Consider the following 20,533-nt stretch of genomic DNA (forward strand, 5'->3'; position numbering starts at 1 on the left):
GTTTGATTATGTTAATCCTATTATCACAACTTTCCTAAATGTACTTTCTGATGTTACAAATGCCACAGTTTGAATAGGCCAAGTAATTTAAATTATTAACAGTTTTGAGTATGTGAGTAGATAGGTGCTGAAATCTGAAGATTTAGATTGGTATCGGGAAATTATACCTGGAGTATTTCTTACTTTTGTAGGAAAAAGTAGTTTCTACAGGCTTGATATATCTTTTTGAAACATGGAAATTCAGCTAAGGTCACCATCTGTTTCACATTAAATATTTAATTTAAAACCACTTTAAAGTAATTTTGTTTTAAAGAAACATGAAATTGAGGAGATGAAATACTAATAGCTTGGGAATGTCAAAACTCATCTGAAAGAAGATTCGTATTATGACCAGTGGCCCATCCTTACAAGGTGTGCTTCCTGGGATTGCTATCAGCTGTTCTATGTGTATCAGTGGGAGATTACATAAGCAGTGAAGGAAGAGTATCTTCTGTGCGTAATGTTTGGCTTTCACTTAATGAACTCCTTTTTCATTTAACTTTGATTAGCAGAAATCCAATCCAAGTAGACTGCTGTTATGGCTGCTATTTTTTTGTCCTTAATATGACTGTTCAAACACACTGAATGTCTGCACACTCAAGTTTATGATACATAAAGTGCTTATATAAATTGTGTGTTCAGTTGCACATTTAGATCTCAGTAGTATAATTGTCCCTTTGTAGTATTACTGTTATGCTGAGGTTTTCATCTTATGAACTGTAAGCATGTATATGAATCCTTTCTGTCTGAAAGCTGCTAAATTAGAACTCTTAGTCCTTCAGTTATTTTTGTGGTCCTTCAAGTTAAAAGTATTACTGTTCCGTTTCATGTTAGTGGAACAAAGTTTTCCATTTCAGTAATCTAAATCCTAGTTCAAATTTTTCATGTATTTTAAGATTATATGTAATCTTCAGGGCATTCGAAAAGAATTTGGCTTCTGATAGCATCATGGAAAACAATCATTAGTAAAGAGTTCCTCTAGGTTAATTCTGGCTGAACAAATGGTAAAAAAGTTTGAGGAAAAGTGAGAACCAGATATGTAAAGAAGGGAAATCTGGTTACCAGATTTCACAGCTGACATAGGTTTTAAATAGTAAAAGGCTTTTTTGTTAAATACAGGACTACATTCTAGAGGAAGTATGTCATGTGACACCTCCTGCTTTTTAGGTAATGATGGCCTTGTCAAATCACTTAAATGCAGTGGAATCAGAGAAGCAGAAATTGCGTGCTCAGGTTCGCCGGCTATGCCAGGAAAATCAGTGGCTACGGGATGAACTAGCCAATACACAACAGAAACTACAGAAAAGTGAGCAATCTGTGGCTCAGCTGGAGGAAGAAAAGAAACATCTAGAATTCATGAATCAACTAAAAAAATATGATGATGATATTTCACCATCAGTAAGTAGCTGCATAGTAAAAGCACCTTACATTTACATATATGTTGTAATCTGCATAGTAACCAAGAAATGACAGATAGAAGCTTTTTATTTGTCTCTAACATAAACTTGTCATTAAATGCTTACCTTGTACCAGTGTCACATAGTTTGCAGAAAGATTCTGAGAGTTCAGTTTATTCTTATTTTATCTATTTTATCCTTATTATCTACTGTCTGTAGATAATAAAATGTGAGGCTTAAAATCCATAAATCCTTATTTAGTACCATATTAGCTTAAAAAATATTAAGAATGCAACCAAACAAAAAATTTCATAGTTTTTCTTACATATTTAGTTTTACTTACATACTTAGTCTTTCTCTAGTGAAATCAGTGTGTAGCTTTTCTATCTGAGAATTTACACTAAGATAGGATGCTATTGAATCCCCTTTCAGGACTTTCTGCCAGACACTGTGATCATCTGCACGTTTTCAGTTGTGTTTAGCTAGCCTATTGTGTTAAATATTCTTAGATTTAGAGAGAAAATGGATACAATTTTAATTTACGGAAGTAATTTACCACTTAAAAAGACATCTGAATTATTTGCCCTCCTTGTTACCCTTTTATTTTGTTTCCTTAAGTTAGATGGCACCATAGAGGAAGAGTTCATTTTGTGCTATCAGACCTTCTCACCCGTGTCTTGGAAAGAACAGTTTATCAGAAACAATTATTTCAGTAACATAATGGTTGAAAATATATGTGTTTTAGTCATGCTTAACTGCCTGCTTGACTAAATCCTTTTTATCGTATTGTGAGTTCTTTTGGTCAGTTTGTGAAAAGTGTGAACTTTTCAGTGCTATTTCATGAGTTGGTATTCATAGCTGAATACTGCCACTGAATCCTGTTTAGAAAAGGGACAGGAGGAGGAAACACTGGGATTTTGATGTGCTAACTGTTGAACTGTAATCTGCAGATGGCCTAAATAGCACTGTTGTTTGAAGCTATATTGGCAAGTAGGGTCAAAGTAGGCAAAGCAACTTTATAGTTTCACTAACCATATGGATGGTTTCTGTTGTTAGCCTTGGAAATAATAAATTATATATACTCAATAGGAGGTTGAAATCTTCCCCAGATCTAGTCCCATCAATCTGCAGAGCACCCACTTTGCCACCATTGAACTTGAATGCCAGCAGCAGCAGTTGTCCTTTTATCTGTGAAAAAAGGTGTTGGATGGAGAGCCAGAAAAACTGGACTGTGTTCTGCTCCTGGGTTTTCTCCTTACCGAGATTAACATTTCTGAGAACTTCAACTATTTATGTTGTGTAGACTTCACACTTAAACAGGACCGAAGGACGATCTGTTTCTTTATTTTACATGATTGTGGAATTTGGAATGTTATATACACTGTTATATGCAATATACACTGATGGCTTGTGCAGAAATTAATACGGTTCCAGATGGAGACTGTTGGAGACTAGCTTCCCTGCAAGTGTGTATTTCTTTTTGAACCTTACAGTCACAGTTGCAAAATTTATTTTGTGGAGAAGTTGAGTACTCAGAAATGGAGGTCTCCTTATTCTTCTCCTTGACCATCTATAACTGCATTTACAACTAGAAAAGTACAGTGGACAATTCTGTACTCAGTAGCACTCACTCCTCAGTGGGTACTTTCATTAGGTCTCTGTAAGAATAGCAAATGTATTCTTGTGTGCTTAAATTGAGACTGAAATCTAGGAGACCTGATTTCTATTCCTGGCTCTTCTGAAGGTGTCCTGTATTGTTTTGGGACAGAGTATGTAAATACATTTGAACATCAGACCTTCATAAAACTTCTGTGAGAAATGTTATTGTTGTTAATTCCTAAATTCTGGGTGCTGATTAGATGGGCTTTCCCTTTATGCCTTTAGATTTAAGTGTAACAATTTGTTTGGGTTTGGGGTTGTTCTATAGGAAGATAAGGATACAGATTCCACCAAAGAGCCTTTGGATGACTTATTTCCCAATGATGAAGATGACCAAGGACAAGGAAGTAAGTGCACTTCAGATTACAACGTTAGTGTATTTTTGCAATGCAGAATATAAAGATGCTCTTTATAAAAACAAATCCACGCTTGGGGTCCTCTGGGACACAGTGGGAGTGGTGAATACCTCTGCTAGAATAAGGAAACCTGTCATTGATACACATTCCATTGATCCATACAGAACTGGGGCCTAGGTTTTTAAAGAGAGTTTACTAGCTGTTGTAAAGTTCTTGGAACTGACTTCAGAATTTGTCCCACAGTCTTTCCTATGGGTCTCAGAATGGAGGAGGTTTGTTCCAAGTGACTGAGGCAGATTCTGAAACACTGAAGCTTTTTGATGGTTTGTCCTGATGGTGAATTCTGTTAATGACCTTTTTAATGATCTGATTTAGCAGTCTGGGACAGGTTTTAGTATGAAGTCTTTCTCATATATAATCTTTTCCCCTTTGCTAAGGTTGTTTTCCTTAGTACTCATTCTAGAAGTATTGTCTTCAGGTCAGAAGCACTGATGAATATGCACTGAAGTTTGAGGGTAGAGGTGTTTGGTAGCATGATTCAAAGAAGCCATTAATAGATAAGCTTTGCTTGGTGAAATGTTGTGTTTTCTGTATGGATGTAAAGCTGATACTATATAATACATTGATACTGTAGTGTATATGTAGTGTGCTAGTATTATAATGGCTCTTAGTAGACAGATGACTTCAGAAGAAATATCTGAAGGCTTGCACCTCTGATCAGCAGAGTTTCGAATTTCCTTTATGGGCATATATACAAGATACAAGTTCTTTATAGCGTATTAGTGCTATCCATAGCCAGCAATGGAAGGAAGACTTGAAGAGTTTAGAATAGTTTAGTGTTGATCATGAGCTCATCCTTGCTTCTCTAGAATTTTGTAATAGGAAAGTTGAATGACAAAGCTGCCTATATACCTGCATAGTCCATCTATCTTATTTTGCTTCACAAAAGACAAAGTTGACATGTCGGCAATTTCTTTGACCTCCAGGAAAAATACTGTAATGCCTCAGCGCTTTGGTAGGCAGTGATTGTGGGTGTAGGCTTGAAATTGTAGGATTCCACTGACATAAAAAGGCTCCCACTTGCTGTGAGAGTGTTTCTAGCTTAATAGAAAGGAGAGAAGAAGGTCAGTCTCACGGCTGGAGCTCTTATGCTGTGTGGTGTCTAGAATTTAATGAAAATGAGTAAGAGGGAATTTTCTCAATTTTGCCAGAAGTCTTCCAGGTGAAGAGAAAAGAGGTAGTAGATTTCTGGGGGGAATGGGATGGTGTGGGTTGTAACAACCAAAGCTTAGGAGCTGCTGGAAAATAAGTGGCTAAGCCTGAGGGTTAATAAGTAAAACCTGAAGGTTGACACTGGCTTTGGCTTGGTGCCTTTCCTTTTGGAACTGTTGTTTGTGGCATCCAGGGTGTTTTAATCCTTTGTGCCAACCTTAAGCACTCCTTGGTATAGCAAACAAAGGGAAACAAAAAAAATTTGTATGTTTAGAGAAGAAGAATAAAGGAAAAAGGACAAACCATTTGAGCTTTTCTGCAGCTGACTTGTTAATATTTTCTCTAGGGAAATACCAATATTTGTAAGTGCAAAATTATTATATAATCTTGAGAATTCTTAATGATTTGCTGAGCTGAAAGTTTCCTACTTTATTCATTGATTTATTACACTTGGCCCTTTGAGCTAATTGAAGTGTAAAATAATACAATACCAGATGGAATATGAAGAATAACATGGTCATACTTTCACTGTCACTCTTCAAGACAGTGTGACTGCTAGGAAGTATGTTCTAATACTAATGCTTTGTATTGAAGAAGTAAAATTCAGTGAGTCTCATTTTGTGTTATTCTGCAGTAATGTTAGATGGTTTAGTTAGTCATCTTTTAAGCAACTTGAAATCTTCCCGATTTCTTTCAGTTCAACAGCAGCATAGCAGTGCAGCAGCTGCTGCCCAGCAAGGTGGCTATGAAATTCCAGCAAGATTAAGGACCCTTCATAATCTTGTTATTCAGTATGCTTCCCAAGGTAGATATGAGGTTGCTGTACCTCTCTGTAAACAAGCTCTTGAAGATCTGGAGAAGACTTCAGGTCATGATCATCCTGATGTTGCCACTATGTTGAACATACTTGCTTTGGTGTACAGGTTTGTATATTGTCATAGATAAATACCAGTTAAATAGTTATTATTTACCTACAACCCGTTAATGTTCAGATTAAGTTTTTGACTATTTCAATTTTCATTCACTGCTTTTTATTAAAACCCTCAAGAGGGTCCTGCAATGTTTATGTCTCCCTATTCTTAAATGTCAAACAAGCTACTGCAATTTTGCCTGTGCCTTTGCTTTGGGAGCCAGTTCTGATTTTTTTTTTTTTTTTTTTTTTTGTCTGCTGAGGGGACATGTCTTGATTACCCGCTTACAGATAATCCGGAGGTATAAATTGAACAGCAGTGTAGAAGTAGTACATGCTAGTCCTCAACTAGCAAACTACAGTTACAGGCTTCTGTTTTTTTTTTTCTTCTTTCTGAATATATTCTCAATTTCTCTTCTTTTGTACAAGCATCTTTAGGCTAGTACTGAAGTCAGCTTCATTTTTATTACTTTCTTTACTGAATCCCAAGTATTAATTATGGCTCTTTAAAATTTAGAGACCAGAACAAATACAAAGATGCAGCAAATCTCCTGAATGATGCCTTGGCTATCCGCGAAAAGACTTTGGGCAAAGATCATCCAGCGGTTTGTATACATGCAATATCATATTTTTTATTTGTCTTTCACTGAAGTTTTTTCAACTCATTCTAATATTAAACTCAACAGGAAAGTTTTTAAGACCTGGCTTATCTCTAAACAGTACAGGTAGGAGGCTGTGATGTAACATTCTTCATCTTAAATATTTAATGTTCCTTTTGAGCATTATATTCAGTGCTGTTTCACCACAAATGACTTGCACATACTTGATTTTGGATTGCATGGATTTTCTGTGGGAAATTAATCTGTGAAGAAAGATTTTAATTTGCTTACTCAAATCACTTTATTAAACTTATTGAAGGGGTACTTCTGATTTGGTCTACTGCTGCTTTTAAATGAAATGTAAATCAAGCTTTTGGACATAGTGTTTAAAATTAATGTGATACCTCACTTCATGTTGCCTGTGTGGAGCAGTGCAGCTCTGAGTATAGATGTCAGCAGGTAACTATATAAGAGAATAACATACAAAGAAAAATGGATGCACTAAACAACATTTCCACAAATGAAGCAAAAGTATTTCATGATTTTGTTTTTTTTTTTCTTTCCTCATTTGTGTATGTATGCATTCAGTAATAATTTATTCATTTCCAAATTCCAAGATGTTTACTATGTGCATGGAAAATTTGAAAACATCAGTGCATTGTAGATGTGTTCGTTTGTCAGATATTTGCACTGGCAAATTCCAGTGTAATTAGTATTTCTCTACTGTTGACAGGTGGCAGCAACTCTAAACAATCTTGCAGTACTTTATGGTAAACGGGGAAAGTACAAAGAAGCTGAACCGTTGTGCAAGAGGGCTCTGGAAATCAGAGAAAAGGTATGAGTAAAAAAAATACAGCATCTTTCAATGAGTTTTTTTGAGGGAGGGGGCAAAGTTAAACACTTCCACTTTTTTATGTTTTGTTGGGCTAGATCTGCCAGATAAACCACAGTTAGCAGTGCCCTAGTAGTTAGCAGTGTCTGAAATTCAAAACAGTAGTAAATTCCAGTAGTCTTAAAAAGCTGTTGGAGCACTCTGGGTATATTCTAAATTCTGTATTTTATAATTAACCTTCTTTACCTTTTTCTTTCCCCTTCGACAGTTAAGTAATCTTTGATTTGACAAGGGTATTGGAATAAAAATGAAACATCATTAAAATTTTAAAGCTGGTTAATCCATGACTACGTGGATATTTATTCTAGTCCATGAGACAGTGCCTGCATCTTCAGGCTTTGTATAATACGCTGCCTATACTGTTTCTATACTACTTACATTATTCCTGTTAAGAATTGTTACGCAGCATTCTCAGTTTGTAATAGAACTGAATAATTTTCGTATCTTTCAAATATAGATTTTGCTTTTGTGATCCTTGTGTTGAATTGATGACGAATAAGAGCTAATGGGATATTTCTAAGTGATGCATTTCTAAACCCTGATATGATGGCTGGAGAATGTTTTAATACAAGGTATTTAATTTTCAGGTCCTGGGGAAGGATCACCCTGATGTTGCCAAACAATTAAATAACTTGGCTTTACTATGCCAGAACCAGGGCAAATATGAGGAGGTTGAATACTACTATCAGAGGGCACTGGAAATTTACCAAACTAAGCTGGGACCAGATGATCCAAATGTTGCGAAAACAAAGAATAACCTGGTAAGTCTTTTTTAAAGTAAATCTAAGGAAGTAAAATTTTCTGATAAATTGAAATGCACCTTTGTTCAGCATGCATTGTATTTATTATTTATCAAGCTAAATAAAACAATGTGCTGATATCTTTTGGGGGGGTGTTTTGTTTTTAGGCTTCCTGCTATCTAAAACAGGGCAAATTTAAGCAAGCGGAAACTTTATACAAAGAGATTCTTACTCGTGCTCATGAACGGGAATTTGGCTCTGTAGATGGTAAGAAACTGAGACCCTAGATTTTAATGTATGTTTCATTTTTGCAGTTATGAAATAAAATCTGCAGGAAGTTAATTGTATCCTGATTAAAATTGTTTTCTGCTTGAAGTAGACTTTTAAAAAGTGAGGTTATAGACGTGTTGAAGCACATTCATCCTAAGAAGGCATTTAGATACAGCAGTAGTGTTTGATTCAAAATAAGTTTTTCTTAGATGAGATAGACTTTGTTAGGTTTATGTTTTATGGATTGTATTTCTGGCATAATTTACTTTATGTTCAACCAAACCCAATTTTGATGTTTTTATAGGGGCAGAAAAATGTATGTCACTTTTCAGTCAGTGCAGGATTTTTAATGATATAATAAATACATTGTTAATGTGAATCCTCCATTAATACATTCAAAGAATGGGGAAAATACCCTTAAATTGTGAATTACACTGTACATTGAAGTCAAATGCATTTTATCAACTGTAAATCACAGTGAAGAATTTTTATTGCATTCCATGACAGTAGCATATGCTCCACTTAGATGTCAAAACACTTGTTACGATAAAAGAAATAAATGTGTGTTTTTTAACACAAAACCAGGCACGTGACAAATTGATTTCAGCGTATACTGACTTCAGAGCTTCTCAGAAGTGACTGTTTCTAAAGGGAAGAGGTGTATGTTTTATTTATCTGCTGCTTGTAGTATGAAGAGTAAGCTTTTTTGTGGTGGTAACAATATAATTCCCTGGTTCACAACTTCATTTCAGAAGGGTGGAAATCAAACTGTCTATTTTGTAGTTTTGTGCTTCTATAAAATACTTTCTTCTGTTTCATCAGATGAAAATAAGCCTATTTGGATGCATGCAGAAGAGAGGGAAGAATGCAAAGTAAGGCCGTTGACATAAAACTTTTTTTGAACTTTTACTTATTTGTTACAAGTCAGTTAACTTTCTTCAATGTTACTTTTGTTTTAGGGAAAGCAAAAAGATGGCACATCTTTTGGAGAATATGGGGGCTGGTACAAGGCTTGCAAAGTTGACAGGTGGGTAATTTCTTTACAGGACAAACAATGAGGCAATACCCAAGTATCCAGAAATCTCAAATTGAAGCATGTTTAAAAAGGAAACCAAACCAGCTGCTTGCTTAGGACGGTGTAAACTACAGTGTTAAAAATTCATGCCTCAAGAATGAGTTTCAGGAACATGGTAGCAGTTTTAAAGTCCTGAGGCTGCTTTTTAATCTAGGCTGGTTAGGTCTAATAAGTGACATAAAAATTCACCAGTTGTGTTTGTGGCAGCCCTTCACGTGGAAACATAGGTCATCTTTCTTTCTTTTTATACCATTGGTTGACATACATGCTCTCCCTGCCCCAGCAAGACTTTGGGAGAAGGCCAGAAGCAAAAAGGAGACTGTACAAATAACTGAGCCTTGAGTTTTCTAGCTGGCAGAAGGAAACAAAGTTAAATTGCCACAATTAAGCATTATTTGTTTCTAAAGCTTGAAGAATACAGTTTTGTGTGAATGAAAATGTGTACTTTAAAATGGGAGAAGGACTTCAGTTTGGTTTATGCTTTGTGAAATATTTTTGCTTTAATTTTGTTTGTTTACTGTGGGTTTTTTTTTAATGTGCAGGTGTTACAGTGTAAGAAAAAACCCCTGCACCTGGTACTGATAATGCTCAGTGAGGGTTTTTAATTTCTTCAGAGTTTGAATTCATGTATTTAACAAGCAACAGAACCTTTGTACTGTTGAAATCTGCTCTTTTTTCCCCATCTTCTCTGGGTGCAATACATTTTGTTGGTTTGTTTTTCATGTACTAGTTGATTCTAATGCACGAGGAAATCTTTTCTCTGCTGTTACTGGAGCAAAACTTCACACAACAATACTGTGACTGAGCTAATTTTCATTGTGTCCTTGAAACAAAAGGTCTTGTTGGGGTGTGAGACTTATTAACGGAATGTGTGGATTTTTTTTCCTTTATTGTTCAGGTGTAGTTTGAATGCATAAAAATTGCTAGTAGGTGTTAAGTAAAAGCTGGTGAAAGGAATTGTTAATTTGTTTTGTGACTACATACTACAGTAATGGTCACTATGCATGAGTAGGCATATTTTCTGGAAGCTTCACAATTATTCAGTTGAACACACTCAGATTGAGCTAAACTTTCACCTTAAGATGTGTCTGAGAAACAGAAGGATATAGCACTCCAGTTTTCTCTTGAGTAGATAGATCTAGAGGTTAGTTACTATCTTTGATTTTCAAGGCTGCTGACTAATCATAGTGTGAGCTGTTAATGCACTTTGAAAGCTGTTAACAGGTTTTTCCATGTACCTGAAGTACAGTATATTTCAAGAGACACTAAATATTTACCAAAAAAGATAAATACTGTATTAATTTTTTATTAGTTTGTTAATTAAGAAAAGTTTAGTCTGTGTGTGTATATATATACTACTACTTCTTTTTTTTTTTTTGTTTTTAAATAGCCCAACAGTAACAACTACCTTAAAGAACCTTGGGGCACTTTACAGACGACAGGGCAAATTTGAAGCTGCTGAAACATTAGAAGAGGCAGCAATGAGATCTCGTAAGCAGGCAAGTATGAAAAATTGCCTTAATGATATTTCTGCTTTGTGGTCATGCAGATTTTCAGCTTCAGTTGTCTATCATACATGTGGAACATATGAACTTTTAGCTCTTCAGTGTCTGGTGCCTGATGTTGTTTGCTAATTTCAGTCTGAACTGGTGATAAACCAATAACCATCTTAAGATTTCCAAACTGGCTAATTGCTAGGGCAGTGGCACTGTGTGCTGGGGGCATGATTTAAATTGGGGGTGAAATTATGTGGCAAATGGAAGATCAGAAAACACTGTGTGAGCCAGCAGTCTTCAGTTGGCTACATGTCCTGGGAGAGAGACTGTAGCTAGGGCATATGGAGAGTTTCTGTTGATAATCTCCTTTGACAGCAGTGCTGTTCTATTTTTAATAAGGAGCTGTCAAACTTACAAATGTTCTGTTTCTTCGTACAACTGATTGACTGGTGCAGACCTTTAAAAGACAATTATAAATTTATTAGTTGTTGTTTCTGTTACTTTTGCAAACCGATGGGATGGATATTGCAGTTTAAGGGGGGGGACTATAATTCTTGCAATGTGGAGGAGTTCTGTGCTGTCTCTGTGCTCTCAGATCTGCTGTTCAAGTAACACTTTCTCAGTCTTAGAAGGTGAGAGAGAGTTTGATTTTTGTTGGGGATTTATTTGCTTTCTGTTTTTCCTTTCCCTTTTGGATGATTTGATACAATGTCTTTTATAAAAGTACATAAGACTGGACAGGTAAATATGGCTTGTCAGTGTTAAAATGGAAAGCAAAATAAGAACATATAAGTGAATTAAAAGAACCTTGGAAAGTTCAATTTTAATTTTGCTTTTATGCAATAGTAAATAAGATCTGTCTTTTTTTTTCCAGAAGTGGTTTGGTTTGAGTTTTTTTTCCTTATATCTTCATGTAAAATTCTAAAGTCAAATTCTAAATTCAAGTAAACTGACTGAGGTGATGGACCGTATCTTTATCAGTTAATATACTGGATTTTATTGGTTATACTGTTTTGAAGTTGTTTTTTAAAGAATGATACTGCAGTGTTTGTATGTAGAAGCAGATTTCTGGAAAAGTGAGAGAGCAAAAATTTCCTGGCAAACCTCATGCTCTTCTAGTGATTTCAGCAACGGTTCCCTTTGATATAAGATGGCATAAGTTCTTTCTTCCACAGAAAATGATGGAAAACTTGCAAGTGTTTGCCAAATAAATGGAATGAAACTGGTAAGAGGAAAGTATGAATCTGGGAGAAGAGTTACTCAACAAGGAAAATTCAGGAGTCAGGGAAATAGTTGATACAGATATTTTCTTTTACTGAGGATGACTTTCACATACTTTTACTGAAGGTTCATTTTTGATGTGTCTCTCATTCAAATAGGATTTGAAGATAAGAAATGAACACGTACATCTTAACCTACTTGTTCTGGTTCTTAGTTTTACTGTTGCCATTACACATGATAATTTTTTAGTGTGAACAGATACAATCAGGTTAGTTTGGCATGATACAATAGTAATAGGAAGACTGGAAGAAAACTTTGCTTGTAGTTATGTTTATTTCCTTTTTCCAGAATGCCAAAACAGAGCACCAACTTTTCCCAGTAAAAATTTGACCTTGAAGCATCATATACCACCTCTATACTATTATACTATAATATATCACATTACATGCAGCACTAGATTTGGACATGTAGGAAACAGTGCTGTCTTACTAGCCATATTTAACATTACCTCTCTATTCTAGGTGGTTAAAGTAAAGGAGGACAGACAGGGTTAGTGCATTTCCCCTTTGCATCTAAAAGCAACGAGGTACTTTTGTTCCGAGGGGTGGAAAAGCATCAGTCTTCCACAGCTCGGTTCTCCTTCACACATGCTTTGCTTTAGCTGCTGGGATGCATATGCTAGATTTTTGAAGACCAGTTGAAGTTCTTTGTCCTTAATCTTTCATGATAGAATTGAACAAACTGGGAAAGTACAGTTCCCTGTCCCTTCATTATTTTACTTTTTAAAAAAAACAACAATCCAACCCAACCAACCGTGTGAGGTAAATGAGACATGATAGCTCTGGAGCTGAGCCTGGAGTCTGTATGTGATACATCACCTTCCTGGTGATTTTAAAGGTTTATGCTTTTTGTGTTCTGTGCTGCTAAAGGAATTGGTGCAAAAGCCATTTTGACCCTATTTCTCTGCTGTCTGAGAGCTCAAGCCACATTTCTCCACCATACAGCCACAAGGAAGTGAAAATATGTGATCATTGTATGTTGGTTTCATGCTTCCTTGTGTGTAGAATTTCATTAGGAAGGGCTGTTCCACTCTTCAGTGGGTGGAGAGCAGCTATATGGGAACCAAGAACCTGAGTTCTCCATGCACTAAAACATCTTTCATTCTTATTTATGCACTTTTAAGAAGAATTTTGGCATGATTTTCACTTTCTGCATTGTAGTAAACTTTATGGGTTTGTTGCACAGATCCCCTGCTGCATTTGCTGCTAATGCTGCACAGTGAAAGATGCAAAATATTTTCTTGTGTAAGGCATTCATCTGGGATCTCTTCCTGACAGCAAATACCATTTATGATGTGGAGTAGGTTTATTATAAAGAAACAAAACTGAAAATAAGAATAATTTGACCTTTGTTACTTTCTAGTTAAAGATTTTGCCTTTATTTTTAGTGCAGGTCTTTCATAGAAGGTATTTTAGCACTTCTAAGATACTTAAAGGATTATTTGGTAGTTGATGTGCGTTCTTTAACACAAAGTAAACATATTTTATTTACCATATATATAGTCTGTTTTATTATAAGCTTATTTTCTATTTGATTTCTTTCTTAAGAGTAAATTATACTACTGTGCCAAGTGTCATGTGTTGATATTCTTAAATAACACAACCTGAGTCTCAGATATTAGATTTTCAGACACCTGCAACATTCTTCCCAAAGGTGGGTTAATACTGCGCCATTTGATAGGTGGAAAATTGAGAATTGCATTGTCTGTTCATGATCTATAAATTGCTTAAATATTAAGCTGGTAGCTAGCTGGCTTCAGGTAAGTGACATGAACACCGTGAGGCTTTGACAAGTGGTAGGGTAGGAGGAAAAGAATGGCAAGTCACTGAATTCTGAAACTACCAAGCTGTGTTCACTTCTTGCTGTGTTGATTCCTGCAGTGTATAAAGAGCAGCTCATCTTTAACTGCCCTTTGAAAGCAGAATAGGGGTGATGGTGTTACGGGTTGGTTTGACTTCTTTCTTGATACGGTTATTGTGTGTAAGTTGTAGATTAATACAGCTTGTAATAAAAAAAACCTTTTCTCATTTTATCTGATTCTCAGGGTCTTGACAATGTTCATAAACAGAGAGTTGCTGAAGTGCTGAATGACCCTGAGAGCATAGAAAAAAGGCGAAGCCGAGAAAGCCTCAATGTTGATGTGGTAAAGTACGAGAGTGGTCCTGATGGAGGCGAGGAAGTGAGTATGAGCGTAGAATGGAATGGGGTAAGTACAGTACACAGTTTAAGAAAGTAGCCTAGATCAATTATCACCGTAACAAATATGGTTGTCCATTCACCAGCCTATCATGCTTTCAGTAGTTTCTTGGTTGATCTACTTTGGATTTTGTAATTTTGCAGAATCAATTAAGAAATGAAGAATAACACTTTGTTTATCATAATGTAATGTAAAAAAATCGTAATATTTTGAAACATTTTTTCGGTTGTTGTCTTGAATGGTGAAATTTCTTCAAGAATCCCAAGCAGTTGTATTTCAGTTGTTTAATGCTGATTGAGTGTCCTGGTTATGGTCTGGTGTACAATTGCTTGTCAGTGGTTTCTTTTTACTGGTAGAAATGTTCTGGCAATTAACTTACTTTTGCTTTTGTCCTTTTGATGTCATATTTGCCCATATTTTTAATGTTTCTTTAGAAATACTGCAACTGTTGGAATCACAAAGAACATTTGATGTGGAGATGTACTAAGTGTTAGCAGTTTGAGTAAATTAAAGTGCTCAGTCTAACACTAAAATAATTTCCATCTCCTCCTTACCCAACTTTTTAGAGGAAAGAATTTAACTTTTAAACTGCTGTACAATCCATTTTAAGAGGCAGTGCCATCACATAACAATATGATAGTAACTTCTCATTTCTTAAGTGAAATATTAATATCACTTTCCCATATTAGAATTTGACTGGAGTCAGAGCTTGTTCCTATTTGTTTCCCATGTATTGGCTTCACTGTATAACACTAATTGTCAGAAAGTAAAAACATATATGTAATGTGGTTACATATGCATTTTTCTAACCATTGTTTTCCTTTAACTTGAAAGACAGTGCAAGCTCTGTTACTGATCTGCCTTATGTAGTTGTTTGCTTCTGTCACCAACTTTCCCATGCTTTATCCCATTGCTGGCAATGGGATATATATTGCACTGTTAACTAACTCCCAGCTGCAGTTCTGCTGAAAATTTTCCATTAGATTATAAAAGTAGTGTTGCCTGCTTTTGCTGTATGGGAGGGGAAGTAGCCTACTTTGCAGTATTGAGTGTTCTCAAGTTTCATTTCTTTTACAATAGCAATATTTTTTTGTTAGCCACACGAAGCAAAGTTTATCATTCCAGAGAAACCTTGATAAAACACATACTGCTTCTTTAAGTCTTAAAGGAGAATGTTCTTTCCATCTTTGCTTTTGTCTCTCTTTTTTATTGTTTTCTTGGCATTGGTGTTCTCAGTGCCAAGACAGTCAATCAGCATCTATTGTGAATAATACTGTGTCATTAATAAAGACAAAGTAAGGTTGGATAACTCTTTTTTTTTAATTCTCATTTTGCCCATTCAGCATTAGAACTGTGTACTGTACTCCTCCCTTAATTTTCACTGTACTTTGCATGACTATTTTCTAAATGGATTAAACTTTTTTCTGTTATTGACATTAATTAAACAAGCATGCAGGTTTTGGATTGAAAGGGCCTTCTGTGGAAAAGCAATAGACAGTATTTCTAGGTCAATATTTGAATCAAACTCACTGATAAAATTTGTTGATCTGAAAAATAGTTTTGATCTCTCAGGGCAAAGAGACAATTTTTAGTGTGCTGAAGTGGCATTGCTTTATACTCATCTTTGTTATTTCTTTTTTCCCCTCTTAAGAGAAGGTATTCTGTATTAAATGTTTTATATAAAGTGGGCAACTCTCTCTCCCTCTACTCTGCTAGTGTTTCTATCTCAGTGCTGTTCTTCCCTCTAACTTATATTGTGTAGGTTTTTTACCCTCCTGTGTTCCCTCCAGACAAAATATTCTGATTCATAAAATATAGTAGAATTTTTTACTTCTCTATGCAGATCCTGAAGAGAGGCTTGTATTTTCCATTTAAATTCTTTTGAAGTGGTCAAGGTGACTCATGTTCTTGCCTGTCAGAGAGAACAGGTCAAGTGTGTAAAGCAATAAACTTCAACGAAAAATTTTTGTTAGAAGATTTGTTGTAATTGACTTCCATATGTAATCCATATAAAGCATTAGATGCTTTGATGTAATGTCTTACACTCTTACAAAAAGAAATGAAATATCTATTGAAGTAAATCCCTCATTAACTATTAAAATGGACATGTTGAGTGAGGTTGTGTAGTGCATGTTTACATCTTTCTTATAATAAAGTCCATCCCTTAAAGTTAACAGAAGATACTTAAAAGTGGAAAAAAATGTTTGGTCTTAAAAATTCAAGGTAGAAATGACAGTGGGTATCTGTAATTGGCATTTTTCTAAATGGATCTTGCAACCTGTTGCAGGACAGATAAAAATCTTCATGGCATGACAGTGCTTAATTTAAGGTAATTGTTCATGGTGTGAGGAAGTATCTTTTCTTATTCAAACCCAGTGCTTTAAAACCACAATCTTTTGGGCACATAAGTCTGCTTTCAGGTGTGAAATGAAAGCAATAAGTTTCACTACCATAGACCAGCTGATAAGAATTGCTCTTGTTTAGTAAGGGTCAGACTGTCAGAGGGGCATTGTAGCAGACAACTACGAAGTGTAGGAGGAGATGGTGGGGAGCTGTAAGAAAAAGTAATAAGGTGATTCTCATTCGAAGTGACATATAAATTGGCAATTAAACTTTGCCATAGAAACGGATATCTCTTGCGATTTTGTTTGTTTATGTTGTATTTAGGAATTTTTTTTAATCCTAAGCTTATTTTTTAAAGGTGTTTTGTTAATCACGGAGTCACTGTGTAACTTGGGAGTTTGATGTTTTTATTTTAGATTTACAGTACCAAAAAGCTTGTTTGCTTATTCTTACTGTCCTAGCTAGCATAATAGTTATACTCTATACCCACCAAATTTGTCTTGCCTTTGTTCTTTGGATCGTTATCGTTACTATAGCATTGCTGATTTAAGACCACAGGAACAGTCTTTTCACTGATGTAATAGTTCTAATTGGAATTTAGACTTCAGTTTATTCAATCCTGCAAAGCTGAAGTCTGTTTTTAAGTATGACCAATATATGCAATTTAGTTTGAAACATACTCTGTTAGATTTTGATTTTCTAATCTCTTGGTAGCAAGGCACTGTGTCACTTACAGGAATGACTTTAATTACCGTTTGTTCCAGTTGCTATAGGTAAAGGCTCTCAAAACATTTACCTTAAGACTATCAGTAATGGCCTCTGTACTTATATGAAGAATGGAAAGTGTGTAAATTGAACCACAGCTTATTTTTAAAGGTAAATTCTTTCAGCTGCCTCATTGCATCCGGGAAAGTAGAGAAGCTTTTGCTTCGATAATATATATACACACATGCACACATAGATATGTTCTAAAAAACACTTGTGAAACTGAATTGATACAGGTCAGTTGAATTCTAGTTCTTTAAAGGAATGAACAGAATTTTGTCTGGAGGTTAGGGGAAGACCTCTTTCTTCTTGCAGTTTTGTTTCAAGGAAAATTCCTGACAGAAGTTAAAGCTGAAATGAATGCACCTTGCTCTGTGTCTCTCTTCTGTTGGTTTTTTTTTTTTCCCTTTATTTTTGTGTTAATGTCAGCTGAAAAAAAACCCCGACTTTCTTCGTTTACAAAATGTAATACTAAAGCGATCCCTTCTTGAAGGTGTTTTGTATTTTATACAAATTCTAACTTAAGGAATGCATAGCATCATTTATGCTCATTTGTAAGTCGCATATTAGTGACGTAGGCGGAACTGTGTGAAGATGTACGTTCTGGTAATTGTAAGGGCCTGCATTTTGTCCTTAAGGGCAGTCCCAATACTCTGGAAAAAATTTATTTTGAATGTGACCTAGAAATACTGTTAACATAACTGTTCAAAATTGAAAACTGTTGAATTTTTCCCAACAGTTTCATTCAGTTTTTCTCTCTCCATTTCTGACAGGCCTAGATGCCTTTTGTGATTCTTATACTGTCTCCTGCATGACGGGCGTGCACCATCTTCAAGCTTTAACTTCTCTCTTCAGTACTGACTGCTGTGTTTTAGCAAACCCCTTAAGATTCTTGTCAGAGCTACACTTCCCTGTAAACTGGCCATTCCTTCAGTGCTGGTGTCTTTTTTTGGTTTTCTATTTCTGTACATGTGTAGCTTTTGCCAGATATGTATCTAGTCATACAAAATGTTATTACAACCATTTGCTGTGTAATACATTAGTAAAAACCACAAAAACCAACCAAGTAACAATGAACTTTATAAGTAGCTTGTTCACTATGGAAAAAAAGGTAGTTAAAAGTATCACACAAGGTATTATTGAAATGGCATGATGGTGATCTTTACAGGAGAAAAAACAAAACAAAACCCGTAAAAGTAAGGCATGTACTTCAAGTGCTTTAAAATGTATTTAGAGAACTATTACATGGTTAACATCAATATGGAACTCTGGATGTCTTCACTTATGGTTATTCTAAAGTAGCATTGCTGTTTAGTCTTTGTGTGAGATTTTGGCAATTATGCTTTTCTCTACTAATCTTGGTGTTCAGTGATTTGTGTATTTGTCTTTCTAACTTCTAATAAACTCACTCCAACTCAGGTGTCTGTCTTTGTCTGCTTAGTAGTACTTTCTTCTTTTACAATTCTTTTACAATTCTTCATAATCACATAGGATTTCTGTGAAGTAGGAAAAGGTCACTTCTAATCTTACTAAACAGTTGGGTTTTTAAGAGTAAAACATTTAAAAATAGAATTGTGGTCCATTGGAAGCTTCTTTGTATCAGCACAGCTGTGTAAAACATGAATGCAATCTATGAAAAATTAATTTCATCATGTTTTACATTTTCTTTGGTGAAAGTTAAAATGAAGCACAGGAATTTAACCATACATGTTTCTGATCAGAAATATCTTTAAGGATTTTAGGATTAATCAAACATGTTTGCAAGTAATGTAGATACTTAGAAAGAATGAAACCATTTTCTTCTTAGACTGAGGGAATGCTTTTGCTTGGGGCTTGTACTCTGTTAACTGCAGTGCGCTCATACGAAATGGTGACATGGTGATGGTGAATTGTTTAACTGCTGTGATGGGTTTTTATTAATTATTACGAATGATGGCTTGAGCATGTCTTCATATTTTAGAAATCTTGGTTATAATTTGGAAGGAGCCTTTTTGTTTTTGTAAAGTTGTAGCTATATGGTATTATGTGTTTAAGTAATTGTACCAAGTATATATTAATAGCAATTAAAAAATATATATTCATCAATGAAATGTTTTTGAGCCAGGGTTAGGGGGAGGGCAACAAACTTTTGCAGTTTCACATTTGTTCAATTTTTTTCAGGATGGCACTGGATCTTTAAAACGCAGTGGTTCCTTTAGCAAACTTCGTGCTTCCATTAGACGCAGCAGTGAGAAGCTGGTTAGAAAGCTGAAGGGAGGAAGTTCACGGGACAGTGAACCAAAGAATCCAGGGTAATTATCTGCTCTTAGCTGTGCTGGTGTGCCCTCGTTCTGTGCCCCCGTGTAGCCTAGTGTAGTACCTAGGGCAGTGTATTCTTCTCTGCTTAGCTAACTGCATATCATATAGATTTATATCTTAAAGAAAAATAAAATAGGAAACAATTTATTAAATTTATAATGAAAGTTCTGTAACATCTGAGGAATTATATTTGCTTTTAAGAGTTAATTCTAATAGTGTTTCTTTCCTTTTTACTGCTCTAGCCACTTGAGGAATAGAAAGGCCTCATAGAATTATTGATAAATGTTAGTTGCCTGCAAAATTCTCCTTTTCACACAGCAGTGAAGAATAATAAATGTTACTTATTTTTACAAGAAAAGCTTCAATACAGTAAACCCACAGCTAATATTCTTGATATTGCTTAATGTCTTGGTATGTTTTTAGTATAGTTTGATATATTACTGTGGGTATAAAGAGAATTACTGTCTTGAGCCCTTCTTAGTTTCTATTTTTGGAAAACCCAGATTTCAGAGAGCAGAGGAAAATGTTGAAAAACTTGAAACTAATTGTGCGTCTCATTAATGTTTTGGCTTCAGTGTAGTCAGTGGTAAAAATTCAAATTTTAATGAATCTGACTACTCACTCTTTCCTGTTTACCATGTGATGATGGATTTGGGTGTATGTAATATTTCTGATAAATGCATAAACACATTCATCATTTATTGGCTGCTGCAGAGAAGTACACATTAAAACGTACTACTCTTTTTCATAATAGCACTCATGGGTGTTCCCTCTTGCCCCTGGCATAATTGCAGTCAGTTTTGTAGGGTTTTTCCCCCTTGATGTGGAAAACAGCAACTCATTTCGTTGACAGGAAACTGTATGACATTGGAATTTTGAACCTAAGCTTTAAAACAGTTAAATCGGAGAACTTGGAGTGCCTTCTGACGGAGCAACTGGATCTAGGAGTAATATAGTAGATGGTGATGATGGTGATGCCTGAGACAGTGATATTGAGGCAGGGT

At 35.3% G+C, this 20,533-nt stretch overlaps 1 protein-coding gene across 4 annotated transcripts in view; it reads left to right on the forward strand.

Annotated features, from left to right (window-relative positions):
* KLC1 (kinesin light chain 1) overlaps positions 1–20,533 on the forward strand; it is a 45,833-nt gene that overhangs the window by 17,566 nt on the left and 7,734 nt on the right. For 2 of the 4 annotated variants that reach the window (XM_074908748.1, XM_074908750.1), the window contains exons 3-14: positions 1,207–1,437; positions 3,364–3,442; positions 5,361–5,586; positions 6,091–6,178; positions 6,906–7,007; positions 7,652–7,825; positions 7,972–8,071; positions 8,897–8,946; positions 9,034–9,101; positions 10,540–10,648; positions 13,971–14,132; positions 19,392–19,522. In XM_074908748.1, coding sequence (XP_074764849.1) covers positions 1,207–1,437; positions 3,364–3,442; positions 5,361–5,586; positions 6,091–6,178; positions 6,906–7,007; positions 7,652–7,825; positions 7,972–8,071; positions 8,897–8,946; positions 9,034–9,101; positions 10,540–10,648; positions 13,971–14,132; positions 19,392–19,522 — 1,520 coding nt within the window. The remainder of the gene's footprint in view (positions 1–1,206; positions 1,438–3,363; positions 3,443–5,360; positions 5,587–6,090; positions 6,179–6,905; positions 7,008–7,651; positions 7,826–7,971; positions 8,072–8,896; positions 8,947–9,033; positions 9,102–10,539; positions 10,649–13,970; positions 14,133–19,391; positions 19,523–20,533) is intronic. The other 2 variants (XM_074908749.1, XM_074908752.1) reach the window with 1 other exon arrangement.

This window comes from Athene noctua, chromosome 6 (genome assembly GCF_965140245.1).
Source record: "Athene noctua chromosome 6, bAthNoc1.hap1.1, whole genome shotgun sequence".
Classification (NCBI taxonomy): Eukaryota; Metazoa; Chordata; class Aves; order Strigiformes; family Strigidae; genus Athene; species Athene noctua.